The 26,850-nt window shown below is 43.0% G+C and overlaps 1 protein-coding gene across 17 annotated transcripts in view; it reads right to left on the reverse strand.

The window, feature by feature from the left end:
- Positions 1-26,850, reverse strand: part of dst (dystonin) — a 617,802-nt gene that overhangs the window by 387,855 nt on the left and 203,097 nt on the right. For all 17 annotated transcript variants that reach the window (XM_087979186.1, XM_087979173.1, XM_087979215.1 and 14 more), the window contains one exon: positions 16,083-16,175. In XM_087979186.1, the coding sequence (XP_087835312.1) occupies positions 16,083-16,175 (93 nt within the window). The remainder of the gene's footprint in view (positions 1-16,082; positions 16,176-26,850) is intronic.

Here is a 26,850-nt window from a genome sequence, read left to right on the forward strand (position 1 = left end):
GGGTGACGGTGGTGGTGATGGTGGCTGCCAACCCTAAATGTTCAAACTGTCCCAAGGTTTCAGTATTCAGTTACATTTTCAGCATCTTGACACTTCACCAAATTAATTCTGCAGGCAACTGTCTATTCGACTCCTGACTCAGTCCACTGAAAATGCTGCACCTTCCCACCCTCGCTCACCTAATAACTCCAGTGGAAAGATATGTAAAGATCTGAGTAGTAAGTCAAATTGTTAGAGTTCTTCATATAAATTTCCTCAAAATGTTTATTGATACATATCATTGAATCATCATGAAGAAGACATCCTGTCTATGTTTGTGTAGTCCTTCTCAATGGTTATACAACTGAAATTTATTACAGTCTGTGCTCAGAGAAAAACATCTGCATTGCATCAGTATATGCCAAATATGTATTACAGTCAGTCATGGTAGCACAGTGGTTAGCACTGCTGCCTCACAGCACTAGGAACCCAAGTTTGATTCTAGCCTTGAATGACTGTCTGTGTGAAGTGTGCATGTTCTCCCTATGTCTGCATGGGTTTCCTCCCACAGTCCAAAGATGTGCAGGTTAGGTAGATTGGCCATTCTAAATTGCCCCATTGTGTGCAGGCGAGGTCGGTAACCATGGTAAATGTGGAGTTATAGGGATAGGATGGGATGCTCTTCATAGGTTGGTGCAGACCCAATGGGCTAAATGGCCTATATCAGAACTGTAGGGATTCTATGTATGAGATAATCCTCCAATTTTAATGGAAAAAAATCCTAATTCTTGCCACACATCACCTGCTGACCACATCTCCCATTCACCATTCCCCTCTCCCATTCCTCCCAGTTCTCTCCTGAATTCTCACTGTGAGCAAAGGCCCTGAAGAGTGGTGGTAAGAGGGAGGAAGGGAGAGAAAGAAGCTGTCCGAAGAAGGTAGTGGCAAGCTCAAGCATCCCTTGATAGTGGAACAGCTTGCTCCAAAATGGTGCCAATCAGGTCACATACACATTGCCAGCCCAGATACAGGAGAAATGTAAAGCAGAAGTCCCAAAGTTCATCATTGTATCTAAGGCCATACACAGGTTTCAACCCCTTGAAAATAATCCTTGTGTAAATCAGCCTCCTATCTTTCAGTAATGTGTTGAGATTAAAAGATTGACTTTTTTACAAGTACAAATTTTTTTTTTAAAAAAACTACATTCTCTAACTTTACAGATAGATCTGAAGCAATTTAATTTTCATGCGACCGTTCAAACTGAGGCTGCTCAAATAATTAATTTAATTTTGATCTGGTTGCTACAAATCGCCCATCAGATTCAAGAACAATTTCTTCCCTGCTGTTATCACTAATGAATGGACCTCTCAAATGTCAGTGTTGATCTTTCTCTCTCTGCACCTTCTCTGCAGTTATAACACCATATTCTGTTCTCTGTTGTACCATCTGATGCAATTTTTATAGCACAATCTGCATGTACAGCATGCAAGAAATGCTTTTCACAATATCTCATAACACATGACAATAATAAATCAAATCAGCTGGATCCTACACCTCCTTCCATGAAGTTCAAATTCCATGCACAAATGTTAAAAGGACAGAAAAGATTTCAGTCCTCAAAAGAATCATTTATTACTAAATGTTGCAAGCAATAAGGAAATCCATATAAAATTTTAAAGAATATTCTCAGTTCCTTCGGGGTGTTGCATTCAATACAGCTATCCCTTGTTTGAAGCATGTTCTTAATAAAGGTGCTCATCCTTTAAAACAAACGAAAACTGCCTTTCCCTGAATCCTCACTAATTAATAGGAGGGTCGGAAGGGAAGCAGCAAACAACAGGAGGATCAGTTTCGGGAGGGAAGAAGCAAGCAATGTACAAGAACATTTTGTTATTCAGTATGTAGATGTACCTATTACAGAAATAAGGCAGGGTAAGTGGCTGAGGTGTCAGTGGAGAGCACTTGGGCCCCAGTGATCATATTTCTTTTGGTTTTAAAACAGTTGTAGAAAAGGATAGACCAGACAAAAAGGTTAAAGTTCTAAATTAGAGGAAGACCAACTTTGATGGTATCAGGCAAGAACAAGGGGTGGATATTTGGAGAGGCAGATGAAAAATGGGATGCCTTAAAAAAAAATTGAAATAACAAGAAGGGCAAGGCTGGTAAGTGTTCGGAATGCTGGATGATGTGAGAAATTGAGGTTCTGCTCAAGAAAAAGGAGGAAGCATGTGTCAGAAATAGACAAGTGGGATCAAGTGAACCCCTTGAACAGTATATAGACAGTAGCAGTATACTTAATAGGGAAATCAGGAGAGCAAAAAGATGACATGAGGTAGCTCTGGCAAACAGGGTCAAGAGGAATCCAAAGGGATTCTGCAAATACATTAAAGACAAAATAGTAACCAGGGAAAGAGTAGGACTCCTTAAAGCTCAGTAAGGCCTCCTATGTGTGGAACCAAGGAGATGGGTGAGATACTAAACCAGTATTTTGCATCAGTATTTACTGTGGAGAAGGATATGGACGCAAGAGAATGTGGGGACATAAACAAGGGGCGGCACGGTGGCTAGCACTATTGCCTCACAGCGCCAGAGACCCAGGTTCGATTCCAGCCTTGGGCGATTGTCTGTGTGGAGTTTGCACATTCTCCTCATGTCTGTGTGGGTTTCCTCTGGATTCTCTGGTTTCCTCCCACATCCAAAGATGGGTAGGTCAGGTGAATTAGCCATTCTAAATTGCCCATAGTGTTCGGTGCATTAGTCAGAGGGAAATGGGTCTGGGTGAGTCACTCTTCGGAGGGTTGGTGTAGACTTGTTGGGCAGAAGGGCCTGTTTCCACACTGTAGGGAATCTAATCTAACCTAATATCTTGAAAAGTGTCCTTATTACAGAGGAGATGGTGCTGGATGCCTTAAAATGCATAAAGGTGGATAAATCCCTCGGACTCAACGGGGTGTACCTTTGAGGGTAGTGAGGGGAGTGATTCTCTGGACTTCTTGCTGAGATATTTATATTATTGATAGCCACAGGTGAGATTCCTGAAGATTGAAGGTGGGCTAATGTGGTGTCACTATTTAAGAAAGTTGGTAGGGAGAAGCCAGGGAACTATAGACTGGTGAGCCTGACATCAGTGATGGGCAAGTTGATGAAGGGGCTTCTGAGGGACAGGATTTACATGTACAGTATTTGGAAAGGTAAGAACTGATTAGGAATAGTCAATATTGCTTCGTATATGGGAAATAATGTCTCACAAACTTGATTGAGATTTTTGAAGAAGTGACAAAGAGGATTGATGAAGGCAGAGTGGTGGATGTGAGCTATATGAATGTCATTAAGGCATTGAACAAGGTTCTGCATGGTAGACTGGTTAACAAAGTTAGATCACATGAAATACAGGGAGAAGTAGTCATTTGGATACAGAACTGGCTCAAAGGTAGGAGACAGAGGATGGTGGTCATAAGGTCCTTTTCAGACTGGAGGTCTATGACCAGTGGTATGCCGTCAGTCTAGGTGCACTGCGTTTTGTCATTTGTATAAATGATTTGGATGTGAACATAGGAGGTATGGTTAGTAAGTTTGCAAAAGGCACCAAAATTGGTAATGCAGTGGACAGTGAACTTTACCTCAGATTATAACGGGATCTTGATCAGATGGGCTGAGGAGAGACAGATCAATTTTAATTTAAATAAATGTGAAGTGTTGCTTTTCAGTAGGGAAAATCAGGGCAGGACTTATACACTTAATGGTAAGCTCCTGAGAAGTGTTGCTGAATAAAGAAACCTTGGAGTGCAAGTTCATAGCTCCTTGAAAGTGAGTCCCAACTAGACAGTGCAGTGAAGAAGGCATTTTATACAGAGTCATAGAGTCCGTTATAGACTAGACAAGACCCCTCAAACCATAGTTAAGCAGGTAACCCAGACCATAACTTTGCTATTTGTTTAGCTATCTGTATATTCCTGGAGTAAATTAGCTGGGTCGACTGCCAAGTTTTAAACTAACAAAATTTATTTACAAAATTACAGAATGAAACACAAAGAACAGAAAACAGAGTACCGGCTATCCAAACCTGATTTAATAATGCGGTTCCAAAAACACTTGCAACACTCCCAATACACACATCCCTTAGCAGAAACAGCAAACAATTGCACAGGCAACTTACAGTTCAAAATCATAAAGGCAGAAGGACAGAGAGAAGGCTTCCAGTTTCCCCTGTGACTCTTACTCAACTCCCTCCTGAACTAAACTGAACTGCACAGTTAGAGAGCTGGCCATCCCCCCTTGACTATATTAGTTTTTCAAAAGACCTTGCTTGCTTTTGGCCTGAAGCACTCATGTTAGGGTAAACAATAAGTCCCAATGAACCATTCAGACACGATGGAGCCTGGCCAATTACCCCTCTCTGAAAAAAAACTTAAGGGCAAAGTAACATTGTACAAGATTAGCATTGTGACAAGTCATAGAGGTGTACAGCACAGAAACAGACCCGTCGGTCCAACTCGTCTGTCCTAAAGTAATCTAGTCCCATTTGCCAGTATTTGGCCATTATCCCTCTAAACCCTTCCTATTCATGTACCCATCTAGCTACCTTTTAAATATAATTGTACCAGTCTCCATCACTTCTTCTGGCAGATCACTCCATCCACCCACCATCCTTTGCTTGAAAAGATTGCCTCTTAGGTCTCTTTTAAATCTTTCCCCTCTCACGGTAAACCTATGGCCTCTAGTTCTGGACTGCCCCCAACCCAGGGAAAAGACTTTGTTTATTTACCTTATCCATGCCCCTCATGATTTTATAAACCTCTAAAAAGTCACCCCGAGCCTCTGATGCGCCAGGGAAAATAGCTCCAGCCTATACAGCCTCTCTCTATAGCTCAAACCCTCCAATCCTGGTAACATCCTTGTCAATATTTTCTGAACCCTTTCAGATTTTGCAACATCCTTGTGATAAGAAGGGGACCAGAACTGTACACAATATTCCTAAAGTGGATAAACCAATGTCCTGTACAGCTGAAACATGAACTCCTAACTCTGATATTTAATGCACTGACCAAAAAAGGAAAGCATACCAAATGCCTTCTTCACTATCCTATCTTCCGGAAACTCCACTTTCAAGGAACTATGAAGCTGCACTCCAAGGTCTCTTTTTTTCAGCAGCACACTCCAGGACTTTACCATTAAGTGTATAAGTCCTGCACTGATTTGCCTTTCCAAAATGCAGCACCTCACATTTATCAAATTAAACTCCATCTGCTAATCCTCAGCCCATTGGCCCACCTGATCAAGATCCCATTGTACTCTGAGGCAACCTCTTTCGCTGTCCACGTCAAATTTTTGTGTCATCTGCAAACTTACTAACTATATATCCTATATGCACATCCAAATCATTTATATAAATGACAAAAAACAGTGGACCCAGCACCGATCATTGTGGCACACCAGTGGTCACAGGCCTCCAGTCCAGTTCTGTATCCAAATGGCTAGTTATCCCTGTATTCCATGTGATCTAAACTTGCTAACCAGTCTACCATGAGGAACCTTGCCAAACGCCTTACTGACGTCCATACAGATCACATCCATCGCTTTGCCCTCATCAATCCTCAAATAATGCTTGCCTTTATTGGCCAGAGCATAGGTTTTGGGAAATTATGTTGCAGCTGTACAGGACATTGGTTGGGTCACCATTAGAATATTGTGTGCAATTCCAGTCTCCCTGCTATAGGAAATATGTTGCGAAACTTGAAAGGATTCAGAAAAGATTTAGAAGAATATTGCCAGGGTTGGAAGGTTGGGACTACATGGAGAGGCTAAGTAGGCTGGGGCTGTTTTCCCTGGAGCATTGGAGGCTGAGGGATGACCCCGCAGGACAGGGTGAATAATCAAAATCTTTTCCCCAGGGAGAGGAGACTAAAACTAGAGGGCTTAGGTTTAAAGTGAGAGGAAAAAGATTTAAAAGGACCTAAGGGGCAACCTTTTCATGGATGGAATGAACTGGCAAAGGGAATGATGGAGGCTGGTACAATTACATTATTTAAAAGGCATCTGGATGGGTATATGAATAGGAAAGATTTAGAGGGACATGGACCAAATGCTGGCAAATGAGACTCGATTAATTTAGGATACCTGGTTGGCATGGTGAGGGGACTGAAGGATCTGTTTCCATGCTGTACATCTCAACAACTCTGACTCAAAAGTTAGTAAATGTGCTATGTGATGTAAAGGTATATTTGGGTCAGTATGGCTCAAGGCAACCAATAGGTTTTTAAGCAGAAAAATTAGAGTCACTCATGATCACAACCCACACTTACCACATTTCTCATGGGCAAGTCATGTTCAATAAGCACATTTTTGTTTCCTCCACCTTTCACTTTTACAAATGCAGTTTAAGTAAGAGATAACTGCACCTCAGACATTAGTTTAAAGCTGTTGTGTGTTTTATCTTTGTGTCAGTGCTATCACTGTATCTTGGAGGTGTAATGAAGCCTTTAAACTGGGCTTACATATACGGATCACCTAACCTTGGAGCTGTCTTTTTTGGAACAAGTGTTATCTCCTGGTAGGCAGTTCAGACACATGATTAGTTTCAACCTGCACAGATTAAACAAATACTGAGAAACAAAAAGTTGATATTGAGATTTCAAAATCTCAATTTTTAAACTTAATTTAAAGCCTTTTTAAAAAGTGCACTTTTTTTGCCCAAGTGCCACCATCCCCGAACAGTATGTACACAGCACAATTCTATGATAATAACAAAAATGACCTTTTTTAAAGGCGTTGCTCAAGGGACAATGGCCAGGCCAATCAGAATTCGCCTAAAATAATCACCCGTCCACCTTACAAGGCAGACAAGGCCTTGGTTTAGCACCTTATTGGGAAGATGGTGCCTCAGAAAGGAATGATCTCTTTCTGCACTGCATTGTAGAGTCAGCCTAAATTTCTGCTAGTGTTTCCACAGTGGGACTTCAACCTGTAACCTTTAGACACAGAGGTGAGTTGGAGGAAGCAAGAATCAAGAAATTTATTGCTGGGAAGCAAGTCAGCTGATGTTGCACTTTAAGTGGGAGATCACATGATATCTAATGGCTTTATTTTTCAGTGAAGGCAATACATTCCCACACGTAACAGCTGAAGTCATGATTCCAAGCCATATTACAATGAGTATTTCCTAACCAACGGCATTCCTGTCATTAGTCATTTGCTTACATGTCATCTAGCAGTACTTTAAGCTGGTTACAATCCCATCACCTTTTGGAGACCTTCTGAAATCTCCAATACTTTATTCCTTTTCTAAAACGAAGAGGCACTCCGCTGCATTTTGATATGTAGAAACCTTCAGAGGGGTAAACAACCTAGTTGAACAGTACTAGGTCTGAACACAAGGAGTCTTGTTCAGCCCCTGGAAACATTGCATAGTGATTTTGCAAAACAGGAAATTTGCACTTCTACTTTCATAGGCACCTTAAATTATTTACATAAAAAGAGATGAATATTTGACTTTCTCCCATGAGGCCTTGGTTAAAGAGACAGGACAAAAAACACTTTTCAAAAATAATTTTTTCCTATGAAAGAGAAGGAGACTTTTACCAACTTTTTATAGTGCTTTAAACAGAGCAAAATATTCCAAGATGCTTCAGAATAGTATTAGCAAATAAAACCTGACAAAACCACAAAAGGAGACACTGGAACACGTGACCAAAGCTGAGCGACCAAAGTTATTTTTAAGGAGTAAGGATTAATGCAGCTTGAATGTAAAAACATCGAAGTTGCATCATGTACATCGGCATATCTAGACTCTTGTAATCTTACAGAGCACAAATGGGTTTCAGACCAACTGGTTAATGATAGAGCTAATGTTCAACTCCATCCCCTCTAAGCTGCTTCACCTCACCCTATCATTACAGCCTTCCATTATTTTCTCCCTCATTTTTATATAGGTTCCTTTTAAAAGCATGCATGCTGTTTACCTCAACTGGTCCTCGTGACAGTGATTGAGCCTCTTTAAGAGTTTGCTGAAGCTCAGAGTGTTCTATTTGCATACGCTCAGATAATGAAACAATCAACGCCCTTGTCCAACAAGATACCTGGATAGACTCAGGCATGGGATGGTAAGTAGGCAATGATGATCTTCAAAAACAGAGAAGCTAACCACCTCCTCTTGATGCTGAACTGCATTATCATCATTGAATACATCAACATCCTGGGCATTGCTACTGATCAAGAAACTGAACAGGAGCAGCCATAAATGCCATGGCTCCAAATTCAGGTCTGAGACACTCTCTCGAGTCTGATCTCCAACGTCTGCTGTCTTCACTTTCCCCTACCATCCAAAACAAAGCTTGAGTGGCATCTGATCCACTTCCAACATTCAATCCGTCCACAGTAGCAGCAGTGCGTACCATCTACAAGATGCATTCAGACAGACTAGGCCTTCTCAAATATCACCTTCTAAGCCTGTGACCTCAAACATCTGGAGCAAATAGTGAGCAGACTCGTAGGAATACTACCAACTCCAAATCTCTCACCATCCTTACTTTGGATCTATATCACCATTCCTCATTGTCACAGGGTTAAATTCTAGGACTCCCTCCCCAACAGCACAATGGGTGTAGTACACAACTCACTATCACCTTATCAAGGGGAATGAATGGCAGGCAATAAATATCACATTGGTATGTCTACAACCTATTAAAGGTAAAGGAAAGGTCAATTGTAAAAGTTACAAAGACTGATGAGGGTTTCTACAGCTGGTGAACTGGGCAATGATAGAAGTAAAAGAACCAGGAGCTGGAATAAACTGTTTGGTTCATTGAACGTGCTTTGCCATTTGCTTAGATCATGGCTGAAATTCAACCTCTCTTGACTCCCCTGGATTCCCTTAGAATCCAAACACCTATTAATCTCAACCCTGAATATGCTCAGCAATAAAACATCTACAGTCCTTTGAGCTGGAGAATTCCCAAGCTTCATAATACTTTGAATGAAGAGATTTCTTTTGATCTCAGTGCTAAATGACCAACTCCTCATTTTGACACTGGGACCCATTTCTAAACTCTTCAGCCAGAAACCTGTCTATTGCAAACCCTCTTTGAATTGTGTGTTCCAATGAAATCACTTCTCACGGTGACTGGCATCAATCAATGACTCATTGGTAAAGTCCTTTACAATTCATTATCCAAATGAACCAAAGATACCAGAAAATGAAATTCAGCACTTGGGTTTCTAAATGCTATTGAACAACTATTCCAATAATAATTTCTTCCTCCTTACTGCTCATTAGTGAAGCAATAGCAAACTCTATCCAGGTCAGGATGTCAAGGCCAAAGCCAGAATCATGGATCACTTTCTTGACAAACATTCACCCACAATTTATATAGCTGTCTCTCTATCAGACCGTGACTATTGGAACTGTGAGTTGGAGGAACTGTGCTTGGGAATGGAAGGGTTGAGTTAAGGAGCAAGAGGAAAGATAGACAGATACAAATCAGTAATGGGCTCATGAACCATTAACAAAGACTCAGTGGAAATCCAGTTTTATTTAAGTCCAACTATCCCATACTTGGCTAATTTATAATGAGCTTTTGTTCACGTTAAGTCTGTTGCCAATATCTACTTTTCTCACAAAATGAAGCAACTTTCTCATCCCCATGACCTCGGACACACTGCAAGCCTGAAAACAAGTTTTTCCAGTCTTTACTCAAATGGGACACGGACAAAAAAAACCTAACAGCATGGAAGGCAATCTTGGCAAGAAACATTGGAATCAGTCAGGCTGTAACTGTGGAGAAGGAGATTAACTTAAACTTTTAGGTCAATGATCTTTGGTCATTATGTAGCGTCGCAATTACGAATGAAATGTCACACCCCTCACACCGAAAGGTGGTGGCTGACTGGCATTGCTTTGCCTGTCAGCTTCCTGCTAACGCTGGTATTTTAACAGCGACAGAGAAGCTAATTGACTCCTGGGCCAATTCAGCTCCAAAAATGACCAATTAATGGATACTTAAAGTCTTCTCACACTACAGCTGGTCTCGCACTCTCTTCCACAAATGTCCCCAAGGACTCCCCTACCGACCCGACTCTTGAGGGCTTGCCAGTCTGCTCCAGCAAGATCCAGGAGTGTGCCTCAATATCTGACACCAGTCTCTGCTTCTGGTAAGATTGCCACAATTAGTTAGTCAATAGGTCTTGGAAAAATGGAATCCGTACAGTGTGGAAACAGGCCATTCAGCCCATCGAATCCATACTGACCCTGGAAAGACAATCTCACCGAGACCCACCCACATCCTAGACTCTATGGACGATTTAGCATGCCCAATCTACTTAATCTGTACAGTTTTGGACTGTGGCAGGAAACGGGAGCAGCCAGAGGAAACTCACGCAGACACACAGAACATGCAAACTCCACACAGTCAGTTGCCCGGAGGTGGAATTGAACCTGGGTCCCTGGCGCTGTGAAGCAATATTAACCACTGAGCCACCGTGCCACACAAAGATGGCTTCACCTCCCAGTTTGTATTTCTTTGTGGGGAAGGAATGGCATTCCGATGGCAAACAAATTAAAATGCGGCACAGCTATTAAAACCTGGCTGGGCCTATCTGACCAAACAGAGGTCTGCTCATCCCTTTTGATGTCTGTGCTTGGAGGAGGTGGAGAAGACGAACAGCATCATGGCTACCCATCCATTTCTTAATCCCCAGACTCCCTGCTCGTGCATAGAGGTTGACTTGTTTTAAATTGATGTTTCTACAAATCTGCTCTGAGCTACTAGAAGGTGCATGTTTTTGTTCACTTGGGTATCTGGTGAAAGATGAAAAACCTCAAATGGAGAAACACTGAGTCATGAAGATATTCTGTACTTTGACACAAACACTGAATGATGGCTGTTGCATTTGTATGACGTTTAAGCACTCAGAGCTTTTGTGAGCCAAACCATATGTTTCCCACCCACCAGATGTAATACATATAATCAATGTATAATACATTACTGTAAACATCCTAATCCCAACACAACATTTTCAAATTTCAATTTATTTTGGTCCCACTATGAAACTCTGCCTGGTGACAGCAGTCCATTTTAGAAATTCAAAAGCTATAATTTCACAGAAATAGGACAACTTTGGTTTCAAGATGAAACTGCCAAATGCACACAGCTCTCTTGGTCACTTCAGCAGGTCATTACACTACCAGACACCAATGATCACCTCTATTCAAAGTCACCCAATTCCAATATGGCTAAGCAGGTGTTAGTGACCTTGTCCTGAAGAAATTCCGAATATGTCTGAGATACCAAAGATGAAAACTGTTTCGTTTTTTTATGTCTTACCCTCAAGCATTTGTTGTCCGGACCTCACCATTATAGGGGAGTGCATTTGGACTGTCATCTGCATTATGTACTCAGGTACTTGGAGAGGGACTTGAATCCACAGTAGTCAGCAATTAATGATTAATCGGCGTTATCTCCTACATATTTCATTTTAATCATTCAGGTGCTGGCAAGGTCAGCATTTATTGCCCATCCCTAATTGTTGTTGAGAAGGAGAGGCTGAAGTATGTCCTTGAACTCCATTTGCTATAGGGAAACCCACAGTGCTGTTAGGGAAGGAGTTCTAGAATTTTGACCCAATAACAGTAAAGAAACGATGATCTAGTTCCAAATCCGGGTGATGTTTGGCTTGAAAGAGAAGTTGCAGGTGGCAGTATTCCCTTGCATCTGTTGCCTTGTCTTTCTAGGTGGGAGAGGTCACGGCCTTGGAAGATGCATCCAAGGAGGTTCAATAAGTTTTTGCAGTGCATCTTGTAAATGGTACAGACTGCTGCCACTGTGCATCAGCAGTGAATACATAAGGTAGTGGATGGTGTGTCAAATGAAAGTGCTGCTTTATTTTTGACCCCAGTGTTGTTTGCAAGATGCATGCATCTAGGTAAGTGGAAAATATTCCATCAATCACATTTCTGACTTCTACCTTGTAAATGGTGGACTGGCTCATAGTTGGGGAATCGAGGACCAGGAGCAGAGTCAAAAAGATTGAGACAGGCCTTTCAGGAGTGAAGTTAATGAACATTTGCTCACACAAAAGGTGGTACAAGCTTGCAAGTATTCTGCAAATGGCAATCAATGCTGCATCAATTGTTAATTCTAAAACTGGGATTGAGTTTTGTTCACCACTGGTGTCTCGGCATATGGAGCATCATCATTTCATCTAGTCAGCCATCATCTCACTGATGACTAAACAGGGTCAAGCAAAAAAAAAAAGGCGACCTGCTACTCTTACATTTCTCCAATGGTGGCTCACAGGATATGGATGGTGGGAGTTTGGATGAAAGTAGTGCAGTTGAATGTTGAAAGGAGATGATTTGGTTATTGGTTATGGCTATTGCCTGATACTTGTATGACAATTCAATATTAATCTCATACCCACTGATGAAACTTATCCATAGGGAAATATCATGAAAGTAAATTATGCTACATTCATACTTTTATAACTAATAACGTAAAATACTCAATAATGTGAGGTGGCATGAGGAAGGATGGAATTATCATGAATATACTCAACATGAAATGGTTAGCCTAGCAGTAAAGTTAATATTTTGAGAGAGGATTTATATAAGCTATTTAAGATTTGTATCTCTGGTTCACATTAGTGAGAATGCTACACAGGAAATGACCGATTAGAATGGGTCATCACAGCATACTCTGAAGAGAATTCTTTCCAAAACCTCCCCTTGGGAATTAGGCAATATGTTTAGAGCCTGTCACAATTTATCACAAAGGGGGAAGTTTTGCATATGGACAAACAAAAGCCAGCATTGTTGACATGATGAGTTGTGCTTAAGTTCAGAACTATTATAGCTACAGACTGCTTATTCTTGCTCTTCATCAGGCTGGCTGATCTGCCCAACTTCAGGCAGCAGGAATTTGCTGCAGCTCAAGGTGCAGGATTAATCAGGATTAAACAGTTCAAAAATGGTGTTTTACAATGTCTCAGTTCAAAGATTACTTTTTAAAGAAATATCTGTGAGAATTGGTCTACACATTGGGTGTAGCATACTTGCACAACATTCTGACTTGCCTTGTCAGAGAATGGCACACAGGGCTAATGTAGATTAGCATGGACCTGTATGCATCTTGCAACAGAGCTGCTTTTCTGTATCAAATGTCATACAGATGTGTTATTTTTATGATCATACTTTCTGACTTTCTCTTCAATCTGTAGCAAACCAAGGAGTTTCTGAACAAAAGTGTGCTCTCCTGACAGGCACAGGCCTCCAATCACACTGCTGATACAGCACTGATGTCACAGGCATACTAACTCGAACCAGACACTTTGTTCAGTTATGGCTCAGGTAAAAGTGAGGACTGCAGATGCTGGAGATCAGAGTCAAGGTTAGAGTGGTGCTGGAAAAGCACAGCAGGTCAAGCAACATTCGAGGAGTAGGAAAATCGACATCAGGAATGAGGCTCAGCCTGCTCAGACTGTATAATCAAAGGGTAAGGGCCGTCTTTAAGATGAAACTTTAAATCAAAGCCCCACCTGCTCACTCAGATGAATGTAAAAGATGCTATAACATTATTTCAAAGAACAGGGAATTTTTCCCTGTTGTCCTCACCACTATTAGTCTTTCAGCCAACACAGAAAACATATTAGCTGGTTGATTATCTAAATGCTATGAAAATTAACAGAATCCCTATCATGTGGAAGCAGGCCATTCAGTCCTTCAAGTCTACATCAACTCGCCGAAGATCATCCCACCCATTGCTATCCCCTCCTACTGTATCCCAGTAACCCTGTATTTCCCATGGCCAATCCAAATAACTTGCACATCTTTGGACTGCTGCATTTTTAAAATTACACTTCAACAAATTATTTTAGTGGATGTGAAGTGTTTTGTGAAGTCTTAAGGCTGTGAAAGGCATGAAGCAAATGCAAGTCACTTTTTTTGATTTGCAAATAGCCACACCATATGAAGTCAAGGTTAGAGTAGTGCTGGAAAAACACAGCAGGTCAGGTTGCATCCGAGGAGCTATATGTAGTACTACTCCAGGAGTTAATATCAATAGGAAAATAACAAATTGGCTGTAGCTCTCTGTTCTAGAAAAGGGAAGGCTAAAGGATAACTTTCAGATTATGAGCACGTTCAAAACTGTGGATATGGGGAAAATACTGCACTTATGGTCCAAAATTGACCAGGCCTCAAAGAATTGCCACTAATAAACAAAGCAGGGAATTCAGGAGAAACTTCATTATTCAGAGAGTGGCAAGAGTGCGGATCTCTTCAACACACGGAATAATTGAGGCAAATGTCATAGATGGATTTAAGAGGAAGTTAATTAAGTAGATGAGGGAGGAAGCAATAAAGAATTTGATGCTGGTGATAGATGAAGAGGAGCAGAAGGAAGCTGTGTGAAGCATAAACACCACAGACCATTTGCTGTGTGTGAGCTACACTGTAAATTCTATTTTTCAATGAAGTGATTGATAAGATTGAGAATACAGGGCTGCAGTCTTGTCAGTAAAAATGGATTAAAGTCTGGAAGTGGCCATGTTAATGACAAGTTTATATCACGTAAAGCAATGTAAACCACTCAAGACAGATGCTGCTGTAATGGAATGTTCTGTACGACGCTCAATTTCAGTGCCAGCTTTGCATTTAATTTTGCTTCTGGATTTTTAAAAACTCCAGTAATTCGTACAAAGTATGGTTACAGCACAAAAGACGGTAATTCACCCCACCTTGCCCAGCTCTCTCTAACATAGTCCCTGATATCCCAGTTTTGTTTTTTTTTTACGCAGCCCGACAATGCCTTTTTCTTCAAGTAATCATTCATTTTCTTTGGAAAGTCATGAACTAACTTGTCTCCATCAAAATCTCACGCAGACATTCCAAATTGTTAAGGATTTGCTGCGTCAAACTTTTTCTGCCTGCCATTGCTACTTATACCAATCGCTTTAAAATTCCTTTTATGCCTTTTATTCTTACCTATTTGTTTCTGGGATGACATAGACTGTCGCTGGTTAGGTCAGTATATATTACATATCGCGTTTTCACTGAAATCAATGTGGCAAGGGAACTTAGAGGGGAAATGGGAAAAACCTTTTCACCCAGAGGTTAGTGAGTGCCTGGGATTTGATGCCGGTTTTGCAGCAGGGGAAGAAATTCTCTATTCACTTTAAAGGAACTGGGGTCTGCACCTGAGGTTCTGTAACCTGCAAAGGCTATGGACCAAATGCCTGGAGAAGGGATTAGAATGAGTGGTTAGATTTGACTTGTGCAAGCACAATGGGCCAAATGGCTCATTCCTATTCCGGACCTTTTTAATGAGCCATTTCTATGAGAGGTGAAGGATTTCAGTCTGGCAGGGGTCAGTGTGTGTCTGTGAGGGGAACCTCCTGCTGCTGGAGGTGGCAAGCTTGTGGGTGGGGAGAGCACTGCGGTGCACTCAGCGTGTGATGGCCTAACCAAAACCCAACCACCCTCTTGTCCCCCACCAAGATGACATTTTAGGTGGGAGGCCTATGGCTAAGATTCCTACCCCACTACCAATTCAGATCCTGAAGTGCTCAATTAAGGATCACTGCAGGCAAACCTGTCATCGTCATCTAACTTTCATTCAAGCTGCTATTAGACACTGACTGCCCTCCATTTCCTTTCTAATCCCTCCACTAATCACCGTCAAATCTGTGCTTTTGGAAATTGGCCTCTCCACAATGGGAAACAGGTCTTTCCTGAGAACTCTGTCTAAGCCCGTTATAACTTTATACACCTCGTTTTGCTTGAAATATCTTGACAGTATTGTCTTGTACCTAAATCTTAGCACTCCTCACCCCCTCCTTACCTCACTTCAAACCTCAATCAAATCCATTTTGTAAAATTGGTCCTCAAATAATAATTGTGAACTCAATCGCGATACTGAAGCTTTTCAAACACTTCACTGAGAAGCAAAAGAGAGCACACAGAACAACAATATGGTAACTTAAAAAAAATGCAATCTCTTAATACCAATAGTTCCTTAATAAAACATACACTGGACTGAAAAAGCCAAAATATTAATGTTGGACGTATCATTGAGCCAGCACAAACATGCTGAAGAGAAAAATGAAAATTGTACCTGAAAGTGCAAAATAATGGTCCAGATCAGCCCCAAGGTGAGCTTAGGATTTCCATCAGTGATGTCATCATTTCTGATGTTCACCAGTTTGACCTGCACCCAGAAAACAAAGTGAAGATCAATTCAACTGTCCAATAAAATTCATTGTTAAATATTGAGATAGAGGTGTTCATTTGTTACCTTAACCACTGCACAGTTGAATAGTAAGTCCACCCAAATGTAAAGAAATGTCTGAGTGCTTGATATTCACGTCTCAAGTTTGGATCTCACTTGCTGAAATAACTCCCAATTGGAGGGAATTTTAAGACCATGGGGTTGACAGTTACTGGAAATCAGAGTTAAAAATCACACAACACCAGGTTATAGTGGACTATAACCTGGTGTTGTGTGATTTTTAACTTTGTACACCCCAGTCCAACACCGGCATCTCCGAATCATGACTGGAAATCAGGTCAGTGACCAATCAGAATATTTAGAAACATACGGGAGCACTAATTGCACATATAAGCAGCTAGTTCAGAAGAAATTTGGCAAGTTTAATGTTACCAAAAGTCTTTCCTAAATGCCATTTTTTTTAGGAGTCTCCTTTTGAACTAATGTTCATTATGCAGATTAGGTCAGCAAATGTAATCTCAGGCAGAACAAAGAGCAAGGAACATTACAGCACAGGAACAGGCCCTTCGGCCCTCCAAGCCTGCGCTGATCCAGATCCTCTATCTAAACCTGTCGTCTATTCCCTAAGGATCTGTATCCCTCTGCTCCCTGACCATTAATGTATCTGTCTAGATGCATCTTAAATGACACTACCGTTCCTGCCCCTACCACCTCCGCTGGCAACACATTCCAGGCACTCACCACCCTTTGCGTAAAGAACTTTCCACACATATATCCTGTAAACCTTTCCCCTCTCACTTTGAACTCGTGACCACTAGTAATTGAGACCCCCTCCTCTGGGGAAAAAACTTCTGGCTACCCACCCTGTCTATACCTCTCATGATCTTGTAGACCTCAATCAGGGCCCCCTCAACCTCCATCTTTCTAATGAAAATAATCATAATCTATTCAACCTCTCTTCACTGCGACCGCCCTCCATACCAGGCAACATCCTGGTGAACCTCCTCTCCACCCTCTCCAAAGCATCCACATCCTTTTGGTAATGTGGTGACCAGAACTGTACGCAGTATTCCAAATGTGGCCAAATCAAAGTCCTACACATCTGTAACATGACCTGCCAACTCTTGTACTCAATATCCCGTCTGATGAAGAAATCATGCCGTATGCCTTCTTGACCACTCAATCGACCTGCATTGCCACCTTCAGGGTACAATGGACCTGAACACCCAGATCTCTCTGTACATCAATTTTCCCCAGGACTTTTCCATTTACTGTATAGTTCACTCTTGAATTGGATCTTCCAAAATGCATCATCTCACATTTGCTCAGACTGAATTCCATCTGCCATTTCTCTGCCCATCTCTCCAATCTATCTGTATTCTGCTGTATTCTCTGACAGTCCCCTTCACTATCTGTTCCTTCACCAATCCTAGTGTCATCTGCAAACTTGCTAATCAGGCAACCAATACCTTCGTCCAAATTATTTATGTATATCACAAACACCAGTGGTCCCAGCACAGGTCCCTGTAGAAGACCACTGGTCACGGTTCTCCATTTTGAGAAACTCCCTTCCACTACTACTCTCTGTCTCCTGTTACCCACACAGTTCTCTAACCATCTAGCTAGTACACCCTAGACCCCATGCAACTTCACTTTCTCAATCAGCCTTTCATGGGGAACCTTATCAAATGCCTTACTAAAATCCATGTGTATGACATCTACAGCCCTTCCTGCATCAATTAACTTTGCTACCTTCTCAAAGAATTCTATTAGGTTTGTAAGACATGACCTTCCCCGCACGGTGGCACAGTGGTTAGCACTGCTGCCTCGCAGCGCCAGAGACCCGGGTTCAATTCCCGACTCAGGCGACTGACTGTGTGGAGTTTGCACGTTCTCCCCGTGTCTGCGTGGGTTTCCTCCGGGGGCTCCGGTTTCCTCCCACAGTCCAAAGATGTGCAAGTCAGGTGAATTGGCCATGCTAAATTGCCCGTAGTGTTAGGTAAAGGGGTAAATGTAGGGGTATGGGTGGGTTACGCTTCGGCGGGGCGGTGTGGACTTGTTGGGCCGAAGGGCCTGTTTCCACACTAAGTCATCTAATCTAATCATCTAAAACCATGCTGTCCATTACTGATAAGCCAATTTTCTTCCAAATGGGAATAGATCCTATCCCTCAATGTCTTCTCCAACAGCTTCCCCTACCAGTGATGTTGGTCTATAATTACCTGGATTGTCCTTGCTACACTTCTTAAACATGGGGACAACATTAGCAATTCTCCTGTCCTCCGGACCTCACCTGTGTTCAGGGATGCTGCAGAAATATCTGTTAAGCCACAGCTATTCCCTCTCTCATTTCCCTAATAAGCTGGGATAGATCCCATCCAGACCTGGGGACTTGAACATCTTAATGCCTTTTAGAATACCCAACACTTCCTCCCTCCTTATGCTGACTTGATCTAGAGTAATCAAACATCTATCCCTAACCTCAACATCAGTCATGCCCCTCTCCTTCATGAATACCAATGCAAAGTACTTGTTAAGAATCTCACCCATTTTCTCTGACTCCACGTGTAGCTTTCCACCTTTGTCCTTGAGTGGGCCAACCCTTTCTCTAGTTACCCTCTTGCTCCATATATATGAAAAAAGGCTTTGGGACTTTCCTTAACCCTGTTTGCAAAAGATATTTCATGACTCCTTTTAGCCCTCATAATTCCTCGTTTCAGATTGGTCCTACATTCCCAATAATCTTTCAAAGCTTTGTCTGTCTTCAGTAGCCAAGACCTCATGTACACATCCCTTTTCCTCTTAGCTAGGCTCACAATTTCACTGGTCATCCACGGTTCCCTAATCCCCTTGCCATTTCATTCCCTCATTTTCACAGGAACAGACCTCTCCTGAACTCTAATCAACGATTCTTTAAAAGCCTCCCACATATCGACTATTTCAGGTGACTATTTCAGTTGCATTAGCCTGGACACTAATTCAATATCATAGTCTTTCCAAGCACTTCTCAGCCTTTCTGAGAGAGCAGAGGCACGACTGGGTACGGGAAGAAAATCACTCAGGAGGTCAATGGTGAGAACTGCAAATCCAAATCCTGCTCTTAACTGATGCCCATGGACTCCCACCTAGAACAGGAGTCACTGAGCAGCAAAGGAAAGATGGCAAGTACCTTTCTCACCCAGAGCTAGAAACAAACCTCCTGAAGTTGCTGAATGGTGTGCCACACGAGGAGCTCATTCAGCCCACCACATCCCACTGACAACGCCACGGAGTTACTGTTAGCCAGAAGGTTTAGATGAGATCTGGGGATATTTTTTCATTAAGGATGGTAGAAATATGGAAAGCGCTGAGAGGGTGGTGGAGGCAGGTTCTCTCACAATATTTAAGAAGCATCTGGATCAGGACTTAAAATGCCACAGCATAGTAGTAGGCTATGAACCAAGTGCAGGTAAATGGGATGAGTGTAGTTTGCTGTTTGTTGATCAGTACAAGTGTGGTAAACTGAAGGGCAAGTTTCAATGCTTTATGGCTCTAAGACAGAGTGAATATCTGTCCAGTCAGTCAGATTCTTTTTTAGTGCTAGGAGAAAGTGAGGACTGCAGATGCTGGAGATCATAGTCGGAAAGTGTGGTGCTGGAAAAGCACAGCAGATCAGGCAACATCCGAGGAGCAGGGGAATTGACGTTTCAGGCATAAGCTCGTCATCAGGTATGTTCGGGGGCAGTTGACAGATAAATAGGAGGGCGGGTGTGGGGGTGGGGGGGGGGGGGGGGGGGGAAGATAGCAGGGAAGGCGATAGGTAGATGGAGGTGGGGGAAATGGTGATAGGCCGGAGAGGTTGGTGGAGCAGATAGGTGGGAAGGAAGATGGACAGAAAGGACAGTTCAAGAGGACGGTGCTGAGTTGGAGGGTTGAATCTGGATTGAAGTGGGGGAACGGAACATGAGAAAACTGGTGAAATCATTGTTGATACCCTATGGCTGAAAGGTCCAATGGCAGAAGGTAAGACGTTCTTCCTCCATGTGTAAGGTGGCTCGGATTTGGAAATATAGGCGGCCCAGGACTTGCATGTCATAGAGTCATAGAGATGTACAGCATGGAAACAGACCCTTCGATCCAACCCGTCCATGCCGACCAGATATCCCAACCCAATCTAGTCCCATCTGCCAGCACCCGGCCCATATCCCTCCAAATCCTTCCTATTCATATACCCATCCAAATGCCTTTTAAATGTTGCAATTGTACAAGCCTCCACCACTTCCTCTGGCAGTTCAACCCATATACATCCCACCCTCTTTTACATCTTTCCCCTCTCACCCTAAACCTATGCCCTCTAGTTCTGGACTCCCCGACCCCAGGGAAAAGACTTTGTCTATTTATCCTATCCATGCCCCTCATAATTTTGTAAACCTCTAGAAGGTCACCCCTCAGCCTCCGACGCTCCAGGGAAAACAGCCCCAGCCTGTTCAGCCTCTCCCTGTAGCTCAGATCCTCCAACCTTGGCAACATCCTTGTAAATCTTTTCTGAACCCTTTCAAGTTTCACAACATCTTTCCGATAGGAAGGAGACCAGAATTGCACGCAATATTCCAACAATGGCCTAACCAATGTCCTGTACAGCCGCAACATGACCTCCCAACTCCTGTACTCAATACTCTGACCAATAAAGGAAAGCATACAAACGCCTTCTTCACTATCCTATCTACCTGCGACTCCACTTTCAAGGAGCTATGAACCTGCACTACAAGGTCTCTTGTTCAGCAACACTCCCTAGGACCTTACCATTAAGTGTATAAGTCCTGCTAAGATTTGCTTTCCCAAAATGCAGCACCTCACATTTATCTAAATTAAACTCCATCTGCCACTTCTCAGCCCATTGGCAAATCTGGTCCAGATCCTGTTGTAATCTGTAACCAGGTCCACTTCACCTCCAATTTTGGTGTCATCTGCAAACTTACTAACTGTACCTCTTGTGCTTGCATCCAAATCATTTATGTAAATGACAAAAAGTAGAGGGCCCAGCACCGATCCTTGTAGCACTCCACTGATCACAGGCCTCCAGTCTGAAAAACAACCCTCCACCACCACCCTCTGTCTTCTACCTTTGAGCCAGTTCTGTATCCAAATGGCTAGTTTTCCCTGTATTCCGTGAGATCTAACCTTGCGAACCAGTCTCCCATGGGGAACCTTGTCGAACGCCTCACTGAAGTCCATATCGATCACATCTACTGCTCTTCTTTGTTACTTCTTCAAAAAACTCAATCAAGTTTGTGAGACATGATTTCCCACGCACAAAGCCATGTTGACTATCCCTAATCAGTCCTTGCCTTTCCAAATCCATGTACATCCTGTCCCTCAGGATTCCCTCCAACAACCTGCCCACCACCGAGGTCAGGCTCACCGGTCTATAGTTCCCTGGCTTGTCTTTACCACCCTTCTTAAACAGTGGCACCACGTTTGCCAACCTCCAATCTTCCGGCACCTCACCTGTGACTATCGATGATACAAATATCTCAGCAAGAGGCCTAGCAATCACTTCTCTAGCTTCCCACAGAGTTCTCGGGTACACCTGATCAGGTCCTGGGGATTTATCCACTTTAAACTGTTTCAAGACATCCAGCACTTCCTCCTCTGTAATTTGGACATTTTGCAAGATGTCACCATTTATTTCCCTACAGTCTATATCTTCCATATCCTTGAGGGGCCCTATTCTCTCCCTAGTTACCCTTTTGTCCTTAATATATTTGTAAAAACCCTTTGGATTCTCCTTAATTCTATTTGCCAAAGCTATCTCATGTACCTGTTTTGTCCTCCTGATTTCCTCTTAAGTATACTCCTACTGCCTTTATACTCTTCTAAGGATTCACTGTCTATACCTGAAATATGCTTCCTTCTTTTTCTTAACCAAACCCTCAATTTCTTTAGTCATCCAGCATTCCCTATATCTACCAGCCTTCCCTTTCACCCTAACAGGAATATACTTTCTCTGGATTCTTGTTATCTCATTCCTGAAGGCTTCCCATTTTCCAGCCGTCCCTTTACCTGCGAACATCTGCCTCCAATCAGCTTTCAAAAATTCTTGCCTCATACCATCAAAATTGGCCTTTCCCCAATTTAGAACTTCAACTTTTAGATCTGATCTATCCGTTTCCATCACTATTTTAAATAGAATTATGGTCGCTAGCCCCAAAGTGCTCCCCCACTGACACCTCAGTCACCTGCCCTGCCTTATTTCCCAAGAGTAGGTCAAGTTTTGCGCCTTCTCTAGTAAGTACATCCACATACTGAATCAGAAAATTGTCTTGTACACACTTAAGAAATTCCTCTCCGTCCAAACACTATGGCAGTCCCAGTCGATGTTTGGAAAGTTAAAATCCCCTACCATAACTACTCTATTATTCTTACAGATAGCTGAGATCTCCTCACCAGTTTGTTTCTCAATTTCCCTCTGACTATTGGGGGGTCTATAATACAAGGTGATCATCCCTTTCTTATTTTTTCAGTTCCACCCAAATAGCTTCCCTCGATATATTTCTGGGAATATCCTCCCTCAGCACAGCTGTAATGCTATCCCTTATCAAAAGTGCCACTCCCCCTCCTCTCTTGCCTCCCTTTCTATCCTTCCTGTAGCATTTGTATCCTGGAACATTAAGCTACCAGTCCTGCCCATCCCTGAGCCATGTTTCCGTAATTGCTTGGATATCCCAGTCCCATGTTCCTAACCATGCCCTAAGTTCATCTGCCTTTCCTGTTAGGCCTCTTGCATTGAAATAAATGCAGTTTAATTTATTAGTCCTACCTTGTCCCTGCCTGCCCTGATTGTTTGACTCACTTCTGTTCTTAGCTGTACCCGTCTCAGATCGATCTCTTTCCTCTATCTCCCTGGGTCCCACACCCCCCACCTTACTCGTTTAAATCCTCCCAAGCAGTTCTAGCAAATTTCCCTGCCAGAATATTAGTCCCCTTCCAATTTAGGTGCAATCCGTCCTTCTTGTACTGGTCACTTCTACCCCAAAAGAGATTCCATTGATCCAAAAATTGGAATCCTTCTCCCATACACCTGCTCCTCAGCCATGCATTCATCTGCTCTATCCTCCTATTCCTGCCCTCACTAGCTCGTGGCACTGGGAGTAATCCAGATATTACTATCCTTGAGGACCTCCTTGTTAAATTTGTGTCTAACTCTCTGTAATCTCCCTTCAGAGTCTCAACCTTTTCCCTTCCAATGTGGTTGGTTCCAATGTGGACAATGACCTCCTGCTGGCCCCTCTCCCCCGTGAGAACATTCTGCACCCTCTCAGACATCCTTGATCCTGGCACCAGAGAAACAACACACCATTCTGATTTTTCACTGCTGGCCACAGAAATGTCTGTCTGTATCTCTGACTACAGAATCCCCTAACACAATTGATCTCTTGGAAGCCGACGTACCCCTCATTGCATTAGAGCCAGTCTCAATACAAGAAACCTGGCTGTTTGTGCTACGTTCTCCTGAGAATCCTTCACCCCCTATATTTTCCAAAACAGCATACCTGTTTGAAATGGGTATATCCACAAAAGACTCATGCCCTAGGTGCCGACCTCTCTTACCCTTCCTGGAGTTACCCCCTCTATGTGACAGTATCTGAGACTTTCCCCCCTTCCTATAACTGCCATCCATCACATACTGTTGCTGTCCTTGGCAGAGTGGGAGGGGGAGTTGAAGTAGTCGACCACAAGATGGTGGGATTATTTGGTGCATATCCCCCAGGGATGTCCGCTGAAACATTCCACAAGTTGACATCCTGTCTCCCCAATGTAGAGGAGACCACACTGGGAGCAACAGTCATAGTAGATGAAGTGTTTGGATATGCAGGAAAATCTCTGCTGGATGTGGAAGGATCCTTTGGGGCCTTGGGGAGAGATGAGGTGGGAGGTGTGGACGCAGCTTTTCATCTCTTGTGGTGGCAAGGGAAGGTATCGGGAGTGGAGGGTGGGTTGGTCGGGGCCGTGGACCTAACGAGGGAGTCACAGAGGGAATGGTCTCTGCGGAATAGTGATCGGAGTGGGGTTTGAGTGTAGCTGGCAGAAATGGCAGAGAATAATGCCTTGTACCCGGAGATTAGTTGGGTGGAAGGTGAGAACCAGTGGGTTGTATCCGTGTCGCAGTTGTGGGGGGTGGGGTTCAAGAAGGGGTGGGAAGAGGAGGAGATGTGCTGGAGGGCATTGTTGACCACATGGAAGAGGAAATTGCAGTCCATGAAATAGAGGTCATCTGAGATGTCCTGGAGTGGAATTCTCCTCCATGGAGCAGATACAGTGGAGGCAGAGGAATTGGGAATAAGAGATAGTGTTTTTAGAAGGGAGGGGGATGTAGTCCACATTGCTGTGGGGGATACTGAGTTTGAAATAGATGTCTGTGCTGAGTCGGTCACCAGAGAAGGAGATGGAGACAGAGAGGTCCAGGAAGGGAAGGAGATGTCTGAGATGGTCCAGGGGAACTTGAGGGCAGGATGGAAGGTGTTCATGAACTGTTAAACTTCCTCATGGGAGCACGAGATGACGTCAATACAATCATCAATGTAGCAGAGGAAAATGTGGGGAATGGTGCTAGTGTAACTGCAGAAGATGGACTGTTCCACATATCTGAAGAAGAGGCAGGCATAGCTGGTGCCCATGTGGGTGCCCATGGCTACCCCTTTGGTCTGAAGGAAATGGGAGGATTCAAAGGATAAATTGTTGAGGGTGAGCACCAGTTCAATCAATCGAATGTATCGGTGGAAGGGTACTGGTTGGGTTGGCACAAGAGGAAGAAACGGAGGGCTTGGAGGCCTTCGTCAGGGCGGATGGACCTGTTCAGGGACTGGATGTCCATGGTGAAGATGAGGCATTGGGGCTGGGGAACCGAAAGTCATGGAGGAGGTGGAGGGCGTGGATGATGTTCTGAATGTATGTGGGGAGTTCCTGGACTAAGGGGGACAGGACGGTGTCCTTCTTAGTGCGGCAAATCTTTCTTTTCATGTATTTATCCATTTTTCTTTTCAATGTTATTTCTGAATCTGCTGTCACTATTCTCACAGATATCAATCCAGAGGACAACTTCCTTTACTGAAATAAATATTTATCTTTCCCTGGCTCTTCTGTCAATTATCTTTAGCTATCTCCTCTGTTCGTCATATCCCTATTACTGGAAATAATTTCTCACAGTTTGCTCATTTAAAATGCAACTTCCTTAACCCTAATGAGAATTCCAGCCTCTCCAGGGAACTGAAGTCCCATATCCAAAGTAGCATTCTCGTATGTGTTAGTAAATCTCCTTTGTATCCGCACCAAGGCATGAACACATCGTTCCTTTCTTTGGACCCAGAATGAAGACAATATTCCAGCTGAGGCTGAAAGAATTCTTGATAAAATTCATTTCCTTTGGCTCTCTGCTTGAAGGCAGGTCCAACCCCCACGGCATTATGACCTCTATCCCAGGTTAAGGCAAACAGGCAGGTCCCTGAAACCAGACAGGGATAGAGCCCCGCATTGTTGGGACTAACCTGATCCACACTGGCCAGCCAGCCAACCAAGTCAACCAATTCCATTCGGAGACAAGTGTATTTGTTAATGTAGACTTTCATATGCACCTTGTCACCTTAAGTCATGGAGAGTGACCATCAAGGCACCAATTTCTGTCCATTACATGGCTAACCAGGAATCTCTCCCACTCTCACCACCTGCTATTGCTGCATGCTGACATCGTTATGAACTTATCTTCCTCGGCCTTGAAGTCCTAAAGTGAGATTTTAACCTGGAACGTCTGCTCCCCACTTCACCACAAGGCATCCACTAACTTTATAAAGCATTAGCATAATTTCATCACTTCTGAATATTTGTTAATCAGCAGTTAAGTGATGTTATTTCACATCTCTGGAGCAGGTGGATTTGAACTCAGGCCTCCTGGATTATAAGTAGGAACAATACTATTGCATCACAAGAGGCTTTATTTTCTCACCTCTGTACGAGCTTAGCCAAGGATCCTTCTTTCTTTTAATAGTTTCATTAACCTACCTCGCCATCTCCAAAGATTTGCATACATGCAATCCAAGCAACTTAATCCAACAGGCTGAGTATCTCCAAATAATGTGTGAATAATGCCAAAAGATTTGCATTCAAGTGGCTGCCATCGAAGATTTACCACAAAAACAGGTTGTTTGATCCTATAGGTCTCTGCTGTCTATGCTCCACTTCTTCCAACTCTCATCATCTAACTCTATCAGCAAACATTCCATTCCTTTCACCCTCACTCGTTTGTCTGGCTTCCCCTTAACTGTATTGTGCCACTAGGCTCAGCAGTTACTTCTACTAACAGGTTTCATTTGCTAACCACTTTCTAGGTAAAGAAACTTCTCTCAAATATCAAATTAATTTATTAGTGGCTGCCTTATTTTTACAATCCCCAGTTGTTGGCTCATCCAAAAGTGAAAACATCTCCTCTACGCTCACATCATTGAACCCTTCAATAATTTTTGTGGGGTCTCTATTAGGTCAGCTTTGGCTTTCCCTATTCTGCAGAAGAGATGATGTGGAAGTGCTGGTGTTGGACTGGGGTGTACAAAGTCAGAAGTCACATGACACCAGGTTATAGTCCAAGAGGTTTGTTTGAAATCACAACCTTTTGGAGTGCTGC

This window comes from Chiloscyllium plagiosum, unplaced genomic scaffold, assembly GCF_037043375.1.
Source record: "Chiloscyllium plagiosum isolate Xiang-an unplaced genomic scaffold, Cpla_swu_hap1 HiC_scaffold_3, whole genome shotgun sequence".
NCBI lineage: Eukaryota > Metazoa > Chordata > Chondrichthyes > Orectolobiformes > Hemiscylliidae > Chiloscyllium > Chiloscyllium plagiosum.